The sequence below is a fragment of the Conger conger genome, chromosome 15, assembly GCF_963514075.1.
Source record: "Conger conger chromosome 15, fConCon1.1, whole genome shotgun sequence".
Classification (NCBI taxonomy): Eukaryota; Metazoa; Chordata; class Actinopteri; order Anguilliformes; family Congridae; genus Conger; species Conger conger.
The window spans coordinates 34,037,822-34,049,358 of NC_083774.1; the positions used below are offsets into that span (position 1 = coordinate 34,037,822).

At 39.5% G+C, this 11,537-nt stretch overlaps 5 protein-coding genes across 5 annotated transcripts; 3 read left to right on the plus strand and 2 right to left on the minus strand.

The window, feature by feature from the left end:
- The first annotated feature begins 930 nt into the window (after positions 1-930).
- On the plus strand, positions 931-1,317 carry LOC133112047 (histone H2A-like). The gene has a single exon (XM_061222731.1). The coding sequence runs from the start codon at positions 931-933 to the stop codon at positions 1,315-1,317; it is 387 nt and encodes a 128-aa protein (XP_061078715.1).
- A 1,397-nt stretch (positions 1,318-2,714) lies between these two features.
- Positions 2,715-3,125, plus strand: LOC133112040 (histone H3). Its single transcript, XM_061222723.1, has one exon. It carries the CDS (start codon positions 2,715-2,717, stop codon positions 3,123-3,125), a length of 411 nt encoding a protein of 136 aa, XP_061078707.1.
- A 2,017-nt stretch (positions 3,126-5,142) lies between these two features.
- Positions 5,143-5,631, plus strand: LOC133112062 (histone H2B-like). Its single transcript, XM_061222747.1, has one exon. The coding sequence runs from the start codon at positions 5,143-5,145 to the stop codon at positions 5,515-5,517; it is 375 nt and encodes a 124-aa protein (XP_061078731.1). The 3' UTR covers positions 5,518-5,631.
- Positions 5,632-6,223: 592 nt separating this feature from the next.
- Positions 6,224-7,172, minus strand: LOC133112068 (histone H4). The gene has a single exon (XM_061222752.1). It carries the CDS (start codon positions 7,156-7,158, stop codon positions 6,847-6,849), a length of 312 nt encoding a protein of 103 aa, XP_061078736.1. The 5' UTR covers positions 7,159-7,172; the 3' UTR covers positions 6,224-6,846.
- A 1,586-nt stretch (positions 7,173-8,758) lies between these two features.
- LOC133112048 (histone H2A-like) lies at positions 8,759-9,198 on the minus strand. The gene has a single exon (XM_061222733.1). It carries the CDS (start codon positions 9,196-9,198, stop codon positions 8,812-8,814), a length of 387 nt encoding a protein of 128 aa, XP_061078717.1. The 3' UTR covers positions 8,759-8,811.
- Between the last annotated feature and the right edge of the window lie 2,339 nt (positions 9,199-11,537).

The window sequence follows — 11,537 nt, forward strand, 5'->3', positions numbered from 1 at the left end:
CGTATGAGGCATGATTTGAACAAGATTACATTTTATATGTGGAGTGGACCCATTAACATTGCAGTATATATTAATGACGATATAGAAAATAAGTTTGCTTTAAACGATGATTTCAGAACCACAAAGGTTGATTTGGCGAACGTTAATATGCTGCAACTTTGATGAAACTCAGCAAAGATGAGGCCAGTGCTGTGCTTTACTGTCAAAAATGTGAGTCCTGCTTTCAAGCCTCAGTTGGGTATGTAACGAGTCATTTAATTGTTTCTGATTTCACACGGAGCTTTTGTCATTATTTAACAAAAAAAAGGAATGATATATACATATACTAATCATTCTGAAAACGTATTGAAATATAATGGAATATTAATTAAAAATGCTAAAATCCGTTTTGGTTATTAATCTGTGTGATTAATGTGCAAATAAACTGTGGAGTAATCATTTGTGTAATTTATAAAGACAAGTATAGATGTGGACATTATCTGGCCCATTGTGTACATCCTGACAATGAAATTGTGGAAAACAAGGTTTACACTGGTTCTTAACCAGAATGCTATTTCTAGTAATGTTGCTTTCCAACAAATAACTTCTGAATTAAGGAGAAAATAGATTCACCAAAGGCAAATGAAACATGCCGTGGACAATGATGGATATATAGAAGTCCTTTACGTTCATTTTATATCTTGATCTCTATTGTTTCTTTGTAGTTTCCGTGTATTTAAACTATTTTATCAAGGCTGAAATGTCAAATTTCAAATTTGGGTTTGATTCAATTCAGAAGTACTGAGCTGTGAGCAACATCGAAAAAATGTCTTCCTATTTGATTGGACGAAATCTTATCAACGCTTCAGCCAATAGCTGAACAGAGTGTTGCTATAAGAAAGACGCTTGTCCGCAAGACGCGTTAATCTTTGTTGCGATTAGATACTGAAAATGAGTGGCAGAGGCAAGACTGGTGGAAAAGTGAGAGCGAAAGCTAAAACCCGTTCATCGAGGGCTGGGCTCCAGTTCCCGGTTGGTCGCGTTCACCGACTGCTGCGTAAAGGAAACTATGGCGAACGTGTTGGTGCGGGTGCTCCGGTTTATCTGGCCGCTGTGCTCGAATATCTGACCGCTGAGATCCTTGAGTTGGCTGGTAACGCTGCCCGAGATAACAAGAAAACCCGCATCATTCCCAGACATCTGCAGTTGGCGGTACGTAACGACGAAGAGTTGAATAAGCTCCTTGGAGGCGTCACAATTGCTCAGGGTGGAGTACTGCCGAACATCCAAGCCGTGCTGCTCCCAAAGAAGACCGAAAAGGCAGCGAAGGCCAAGTAATTCCTGCATCGCTCCCACAAGAACCTTCCAAAGGCTCTTTTCAGAGCCACCCACAGTCCTACAAACGCGAAAAGCTGCCATTTTAACGTATTAACTTCGTTACGGCTTGTCTTATGTCCCTTGTGTCCGTATTACTTACACTGCGAGTTCAGTCGCCGCAATCCGACCGCTATTCTTTGTATGAAGGCCATAACTTTTCGGTAAATAAGATCGCCGTGACTAAAATGAAGACCTTTTTTGTGTAACAACAATAACGGCTACAGAACAGCTTTACAGAAACCGCAGAAGGCCCTACAGAAGCTAAAGCAACACAGTCCCATCAGTTTCTGTTCTCCGTCTTTGTTTTGGCGTAATTTATCGTGGGTTGGGCTTTTGTCTTTAGAGTTGGCCCACTATTTTCCTTTGGTAGGCCGTCTACTTTTGCTGACGTAGTACACTTGGATTCACACACACACCGCTCCAGCTAATTAATTACGTTTAGCTAAGATTGTTACGATAGCTCCAGTTTCCGCTGAATATTCGCCGGAGAGAGCTACTGGAGATGGCATTAAATGCTGAAATCCAGACACAAGAAATATTAGTTGGGCAATAGGCGTTCACATATAATTACAGAGTTAAAATGATGTACTATGCTTGCTTCCAGAAATGATTACAATTTGTTACAACCGTTGAAGGAAAATAAACCCATGAAGTTGACACACTGGCGAGCAGTATTCTTAAATTATACAATTTCATTCTTCAAAATAGATCACAGCCCTATCTTTGTGACGCAGATGGTGTCAGTCCAACATGGCTCTGTGGCGGAAAAATAAGCAGCGAGCTCGCTGGCTACGCTGGCCCACTGACACGACACACATTTTTGCTTGACAACCAGCACAACTCAGGCTTAAATGCACAGTATTAATTATTCATATGCACAACATAACCTACGTTTTGTCATAGTTTCTCATGAGTTTCACGTTGTTTTGTGAATTAATTCCAAAAGAAAAGAGCTTGCCCTAGTTCTTCAGAGTCGTGAATTAATAAGAATGACAATGTACAGTATCAATCTGTCCGCATTGTACCGCATTTTGACTGTTTGCAGATGGTCACAGTTGTCACCCGTCAATTTGTGCAAGGCTGGTGATACACAATAATATTATATATATATATATATATATATATATATATATATATATATATAGGAGACGATATTGGACTTGAATTGTATTCAAGGCAGTAAGAGAAAAGTTTCAATTTTGGTGACATGATGCTGAAGAAACGACACAATGAATGCAGGATCAGGGCCAATGAGGATCCGTTAAAGCCCATCCAATCAGCTCTGAGGTGGTATGCTTTAAAGCCTGGCGTCAGGGGACATAAATGTATTCTAAAACACAACAATTGAGTAGGAATCAATGGCGAGAACGAAGCAGACCGCACGTAAATCTACCGGTGGGAAAGCTCCCAGGAAGCAGCTCGCCACTAAGGCTGCGCGTAAGAGTGCGCCTGCGACAGGCGGCGTGAAGAAGCCCCATCGTTACAGGCCGGGTACTGTTGCACTGCGAGAAATCCGCCGCTATCAGAAGTCTACCGAGCTGTTGATTCGCAAATTACCGTTCCAGCGCCTTGTGCGAGAGATCGCTCAGGATTTCAAGACCGATCTCCGCTTTCAAAGCTCAGCCGTGATGGCTCTTCAGGAGGCCAGCGAGGCTTATCTGGTTGGTCTGTTTGAGGACACAAATCTGTGCGCCATTCATGCCAAGAGAGTGACTATCATGCCCAAGGATATCCAGCTGGCTCGCCGCATTCGTGGAGAGCGCGCTTAAGATGGTTTACAAGCACACAATCCAAACGACAAAGGCTCTTTTAAGAGCCACCTCACTTCTTGTTAGAGCAGTAAAATGTTCCATGTGCTTTTGGTTGTTGATGCATCTTACTAGTTGGCGCGTAAATGTGGGTATTACATTTTGGTATTGGTCTGAACGCCTGTAATTATTTCCCTTCCGCGAGCAGCCATTTCTGAACGAATTTCCTCAATTCTATCTTCGGTTATATCTTTGATTTATTGTGTAGCCTACATGTCGATAGCCTTTGTAAAGGCAACACATACTGCTTCATTTCTTTTTTGTTTAGTGCTATTTGATATGTGGAGTATATGCAAGTGCGTAAGCAATCTGATGATCTTCTGTGGAATCGAGAGAAGTGCTCCTTCAGTTAGGGATTCTTTACTGTGGGCGGAAAAGGCAGGGTTGGGAATTCGTCCTGTTCCCCAATATAGGTTTGGAGATGTTAAACACAAATGCAATAAGTTGACGATTGACAAGAAACGTCCAACTTTGACCGGTTGGTGGCACTGGAGCACCGGAGGTGAAGATTATTTGGTGAAAAGAATCAAGGCACAGAGTGTTTTGGAAATTTCAAAACATTTACCATACGGTTTTAGGACCTGCCATATATATCATAACCAGAAGAAAAATATGAATAATAATGATAACAAGAAGAAGGCGAGAATGTAGAAACACACTGGGCCTCATCACTATTTTGGGAAAATGTCTGCGTGATCGGAAATCCACGTGCAAATGTCTGCGTGATCGGAAACGATCTCACCAGATTTATGATAAGGTGAAGACACAACTTTCTTCATATCCCCTTGTGTATGTTGATGAATACCAAGTAATTGTACATCAAAGGCACGTTAACAAAATTTGTGATTAGCATAAATTGACGCCCCAAAAACACCATATATTGAAGTTCTGTTCATGGAAGTACAACAGGCCAAAAAATGTACACCGATCAGCCACAACATTAAAACCATCCATCCATCCATTATCTGAACCCGCTTATCCTGAACAGGGTCACAGGGGGCTGGAGCCTATCCCAGCATACATTGGGCGAAAGGCAGGAATACACCCTGGACAGGTCGCCAGTCCATCACAGGGCACACACACCATTCACTCACACACTCATACCTATGGGCAATTTAGACTCTCCAATCAGCCTAACCTGCATGTCTTTGGACTGTGGGAGGAAACCCACGCAGACACGGGGAGAACATGCAAACTCCGCACAGAGAGGCCCCGGCCGACGGGGATTCGAACCCAGAACCTCCTTGCTGTGAGGCGGCAGTGCTACCCACTGCACCATCCGTGCCGCCTCACATTAAAACCACCTGCTTAAATTTTAAATGCTTTAAAATGTTTAAACTTGTCTATAAACAGTTATAGTGCATTGTTTTATTATTTTAATATGTTGCTACGTACTGCTGTTATAGATCACGTCTATCTTAACAGGTGCTCCAGGATGTGTAGAACTTTTCATATTTAACAAAAATAATCATAAAGACCTGCCATATTTAAAAATACATGGGATCTATTCCGACATAAGTTTCACCACACCGCAGTACCATGTTATTCCAATGGAGGAATTGAGGGTGAAACTGATGTAGGATTAGATGCCATGCATTTTAAAATATGGTGGTCTTTATTTCTTGTTAAATGTGAAAAATTCTTGGAGCATCTGTTAAGATAGATGTCATCATGAACTGGAATGGACTTAGAATGTAGGCAACGCAAAGCAGCATACATTAAGATTGTATAACAATGTAAGAATATATGACAAACGGTCTAAAGGGGAAATGGGTGGTCCTTCGTTCAAAAGAGAGTTATTTTTGCAGACCTGCCACATTCAACCAATACATTTTGAAAATGGTAACGTCAACAAACACCATCCAATGAAAATCGGTTTGACGTCACCGGTAAAAAGGGCATGTTAATTAGCATAGATCCCTCGGCAGACAGTTGAATTGCGAGACCGGATCGCGTTCTCTTCATTCTAACGTGCAAAATGCCTGAGCAAGTGAAATCCGCGGCCAAGAAGGGCTCAAAGAAAGCCGTGACCAAGACTGCTGGGAAAGGAGGAAAGAAACGCAGAAAGTCCAGGAAGGAAAGCTACGCAATCTACGTGTACAAGGTTTTAAAGCAAGTGCATCCTGACACTGGTATCTCTTCCAAAGCCATGGGGATCATGAATTCATTTGTCAACGACATTTTCGAGCGTATTGCTGGTGAGTCTTCCCGTCTGGCTCACTACAATAAGCGTTCCACCATCTCTTCACGGGAGATCCAGACCGCAGTGCGCCTTCTGCTGCCCGGAGAGTTGGCCAAACACGCAGTGTCTGAGGGTACCAAGGCCGTGACAAAGTACACCAGCTCCAAGTAAATTATCGCAGTGATGCTTTACCCAAAGGCTCTTTTAAGAGCCATCCACAACAACTAAGGCGCAATCTAATTTCCTAAAACTGCTTTGTTCGAGTGAAACTTGCATGAATTACCAAATGAGTCTCAGTTAATAACCAGTTGTGGGTCATTGCTGCCATCAACTGTAACGAGTAGATGTATATACATGTTTCAACATAAGAAAGAATGGTATTTGTAATGCTTGCTTCTGAAGAACTGAAAAGAACACAAGTGAATGGCGTTGATCGGCATTATTTCATTGTGAAATGTAATCATAATTAATTTTGGAATCTCAATTATATTTTGGGCAAGAGAACATTACATGCTCCACCAGTTTCTTATACTATTTAGGCCCTGATGTGCAAATACATTTCTCATCCTTCCTATTCTCTTTTGAATCTTACATATTGTCCTGTCTTTCCATCTTCCATTGAGTGTCATATTGTACTCATCTAATATTTCATGAAACCTCTCATTTCTACCTTACTAAAATTGAAACTCAAATATGAACTGTATTCATTGCCCAATGAAATAGTTTTAGAGTGGTATCATTTGAACATGGTGCAGTAATATTTAACCCTCATAATTTCAGTGATTCTTGATTCTGAATAAATGTGTGACACATGGGTATCTGATATGTCTTTAAAATATTTAAATACAAGCGATGTATTAGGCCAACATAGCCTAAATTAATAAATATACAAATATTATTTTTTTGCAGAATATCGGGATTTTTTATTCAACAATTCACAGGTGATAAGTACTGCAGTGTGGGCGACATTTGTTTATAAATCAGTGAGTTAACAAGCTGTTAAAATACACACAAATATATATTAATTCATCACATTTTCCATTTCGTGGTCAACAGACAATACTCGTGAACACCCACTAATCTAGAGAAATGTCTCCGAATTACAGTATGCGAGATGCAACTGACAAGCCCCTAGAACACATCGGGATTCTGGATGCCACCAAAAGGAGATTTCCAACCTAAATTAAAATGTGCCCGCACTTTATACATCTGCTGAAGTTCTCACCGCCTCGTGCATTCCCAATACATCGGTGAATACAAGAGTTCAGCAATACGGTAGAAAGACAAAATGTCCAGCGCATGTCTAAATGTTTCATTGCGGCCTGCAGTAAAAAAGCATTTCACCGTTCACGGATACTCAAAATGTGCGCTTTAATAAAAAAATAAAAAAATTGACGATATAGAAACAAAGAAGGAAATTCTACGACTTTATCGTCTGTGTGGGTGGCTCTTAAAAGAGCCTTTGGGTAGTTTCAAAAGGGATTTACGAAGTGTCAACATTTACCCACCGAAGCCGTACAGAGTGCGACCCTGACGCTTCAGAGCATAAACTACATCCATAGCGGTGACGGTCTTTCGCTTGGCGTGTTCGGTGTAGGTAACGGCATCGCGGATAACGTTCTCCAAAAACACCTTCAGGACTCCACGAGTCTCTTCGTAGATCAGACCAGATATACGCTTGACTCCTCCACGGCGAGCCAAACGACGAATCGCAGGCTTTGTAATACCCTGGATATTGTCACGCAGAACTTTGCGATGACGCTTAGCGCCTCCTTTCCCAAGACCCTTTCCACCTTTGCCGCGACCAGACATGATTCAAAATAAGCGTTGTTACTCGTTGAAAATGAGCTCCGAGTTACAAAACACGCATATATCTGCGCCAAGACGACCTGATTGAAGCCATGCGTCAAAAGTCAGCTCGGGCTAAAGCCCGCCTCCAGCACTCCCAATCTCGCGAGGTATTTGGTGATTTCCTGCAGAGCAAAGAAGTCTCGTTTACATGATGCAATAAAATCAATATGAACATGCTATTATTCATACCAATTTGTTTTTTCAAGATCATTGTGTAAATCTGTTGAGATAACATTTCCAAAGCAGACATTATATATATATATATATATATTTTTTTTTTTGTTTTGTTTTGTTTTGTTTACGGAAATAACTTAAAAGTCGTTTATTTCAACTGATTTACCACTTCAAATGAAGAATAACCCAGTTATTTTACACCAAAATTGAAATGACTATTACAAAGATATTTTAGTTGACAAAAGCATGAGAGGATTGGACTGGATTTGAATCTGCCAAACTAACATCTAATTCGCCTCCTATTGTTTATATAGGCAACATAAACTTTGTATGCGCCACATAGGACTGGAATAAAAATATGAATCATATTGATCATTCACATTCATCCTTGATACCATGTGCCTCATTAACACATTGATTATACTTAAGAGATTTGCTCTATGGTCACTTTAGTTACCAGGTGTATTTTTGAGTAAATATAGAAAAGAAAACTAAGATTTATAGAAAGTGTATTTTTGTTCTGTTACGAATTATGTTGCTTGATAGTGAACGACAAAAACGTCAACAGAAAATACAGTAACTCCTTAAATGTAGCCTAAATTTCAGAGCTTTGCCTCTGTCGTGCTTCCGAGAAATAGGCACATGGCCGGACGGAAGTGCATTGTCCAGTTGTTTAAAGCGGTTTCGACGTAAAGCGAGGTCATGACTTCTGTGTCTCGCGGGCATATACTGCATTTTAACAATTTTCCTTTTGAAAATCACCAATGTCGGACAACGTATCAGTTAAAGTACAAGGTTAATATGGAATAGAACATTTGGATGGAATATAACATTTGGGGCATGAATGAGTCGCTTAGCTGCGGAGAGGGGAGCAGAGGAAGTGAAGATTCCAGACCCAATTCCCACCGGTGATCCCGAGGGCTACAATTATATATGGAACACAACGAAAAAAATACAAATCCTCTACCTTTTCTGTCGACTGACATTCGGATGGTTAATGGAATATAGCAGGTTTATTCTATATAAAGCTTTGAATAAATAAACATTCATTATCCGTTATTGGCCGTGGCTCACAAATGAGGATCTTTTGGAATCGGCTTACTATCAAATTGATTAGTTATGAAGATTTTTGCGCCACGTCCTAGATTGCTGAATATTTCAATGTGTATTATTAGTGGTTGACTTATTTCGGACATGCATAACTTAAGGCAAATCACCTTTAACGCATTTATGTATCAAAAGCGCACTAACCACTTTTGCGAAAAATTGAGAACTGAAAATGCGTCAAGTAGATTCGTATGCCCAGTACGGAAAACTCACGGCCAGGAGCAAAAACTCCTAGACGGGAATTCAAATGGCAGATTTGTACATTTTAAATAGACATGGGGTGGCTCTGAAAAGAGCCTTTGAGTTTTGTTTTTTGTGGGGACGATGCAGAAATTACTTGGCCTTCGCAGCCTTCTCGGTCTTCTTTGGGAGCAGCACGGCTTGGATGTTCGGCAGTACTCCACCCTGAGCAATTGTAACGCCTCCAAGGAGTTTATTCAACTCTTCGTCGTTACGTACCGCCAGCTGCAGATGTCTGGGAATGATGCGGGTTTTCTTGTTATCTCGAGCAGCGTTACCAGCCAACTCAAGGATCTCAGCGGTCAGATATTCGAGCACAGCGGCCAGATAAACCGGAGCACCCGCACCAACACGCTGGGCATAATTTCCTTTACGCAGCAAGCGGTGAACGCGACCAACCGGGAACTGGAGCCCAGCCCTCGATGAACGAGTTTTAGCTTTTGCTCTCGCTTTTCCACCAGTCTTCCCTCTTCCACTCATTTTTCGTTCGCGTCAGGATAAGCAATAACGTTAAGTACAGACGAACGTCTTTCTTATAGCAACACCCTGTTCACCCATTGGCTGCAGCGTTGATGTGATTCCGTCCAATCAAATTTCTTTCGGCGAAGTTCTCGATCCAGAAAACCCGAATTGAATCGAAGCCTCCGTAGCAGTTCTACTTTCTAAAACTAGGAAAATGTAAAATTGAGGCTCTATTAAGGTTAAAGGCCCGAAAACAACAAGAAACAATCACACGCATATCAATATATAAAATGAACGTAAAGATCACGCATTACGTCATTTTTTATTTTTTTTATAGATTCCCAATAACTCGCCAAGATAAGACGACCTGATTGAAGCCTGGCACAAAAGAAAAGACCACGTGGATGCGCACATTGACTAGAGCCTAAACGGAGGCTACCGAAGTCAGCACATTTAGGCCTGCACAGATATTTTGGGGACAAGGGCTCAAGCAAGCGGGAAAAAAAATAAAAATTAATGAAAATAAATAATAATAATAATAATAAAAAAAAGCCACTCTTTGAACCTATTTTATCAATATTTTGCAAATGTTTGTGGGATCAGAAACAAACAACACATTTTTTAAAATCATTATATGACTGTGTGTGCTTTGTAACTTTGCGACATGAAAATATATATTAAAACTTATTTAGGACTTATGCCATGATGTTTTCTTATAATAAACTTGAACTACATAAACTACAAAATCAGAGATATTGCTGTTTTTGTAATCTCTCTCTTGAGTTCCACATATTGTGGAACAGGTAAAACAAAAATGGTTTGACATAAAACTGGAGGAAAAGTTAAAAAATTATAGGAGAGACGTTACTGTCTGGGATTATCAAAGAGAGATGTATTTTCACTGTCCTGTGCCAGTCCGCAAGAAGCTGAGGACAGAAAGCACCTGACCATGTTCTGGAAGTAAGCCATGCTTTAATCTTCTATTCAAGCAATACATGTAATCTAAAGAGATTGCTGTGTTAGGTCCTATCAAAATGACCAAATTATTGCCTTCTGACTGGGAAAAACAGTTCAACTTCTGAAATTGAATGCGAGGCAAAAAACAAAACTCATGAAGAAATGAAGTGCATCAGCCACATGCCATGCGACTATAAAATGATGTTTGAATTTGAACTTGCCGTTATTGTTCGTTGTTTCCTCTGTGAGCCTGACCAAATTAATTGGTCTTGGAATATACATTCTTTCTGAAGTGAGTAATCTTCTAATACATTTATCTAAGCAATACATTTACATGTAATGCAAAGAGAGGCCAGACATACGAACAACGGTCTAAGCAGGGCACTCCCTATTAGACTTGTAGGCTACGCCCTATTGACTTTTATGGAATTTATATCGCATTAAATGAATTAATCAGGATTACCAAAATTAAACATCACCCATTTGAATAATTATAATATTCAATTGGCTTAGTAAAATAATAAATGTAAATATAAATGAACGGAATAATAATAATAAATAGCTTTCATTTACACGCACAATACGAAAAAAAAACCACAATAAGAAAATAACTGATAAATCCCACATTATTTGTGCAAATGCATTTCCGAAGGATTTAAGGGGAATTTTGTTTGGTTCACATTTGATTAATGAGGCCCCTTGTTTTTATCACTTTTAAAATATATTTGTAGATGCGGTATGAAAATGTTGTCAGAAAACAATACCTGCAAACACTACAGGCTAATGCATTCAAATGCAGTTTGACTTATTTTTTAAGAATTTAATAATTTTATGAAGCAATTACACACAACCACCTTTCTTAAGAGTGAGAAAAGACTGTTACCAATCAAAATTGTTTGTTGTTTACTGTTTGCAATCAAGCAATTTATATGTGGTCAAAGTGGAGATTCCCAGCTTTTATTAAAGGGTATTTTTGCACATATTGGTTTCACCGTGTAGTAATTACAGTACTTTTTATACAAAAGATAATTCACTCCACTGTATATCAACTTCTGTTTTCTGAGCTCTGATATTTGAGTGTATTTTTTTTATTTTTTTATTAATAATTTGTGCCAAACTGTTTCTCCTGCTTTCTATAAACACAAGTTTTACACAAGTTTTCTAGTTTCTAGTTTTCTGACCAGATACATGTTTTACTTACTCAAATAATTTTAGAAAGGCTACTTTTTAGTCTACTTGAGTACATTTTCCTTAAATCACATTATATATAGCCTGCCTGAGCAAAGTTTCTGAGTATGCCTCTAAATCAAGGTGTGTAAAAAAATGAATAAAAATATAATAATGAACTAAACTATTTAGTTACAATCCCTTTAAACAGATATTACAATATGTTTGTTTTT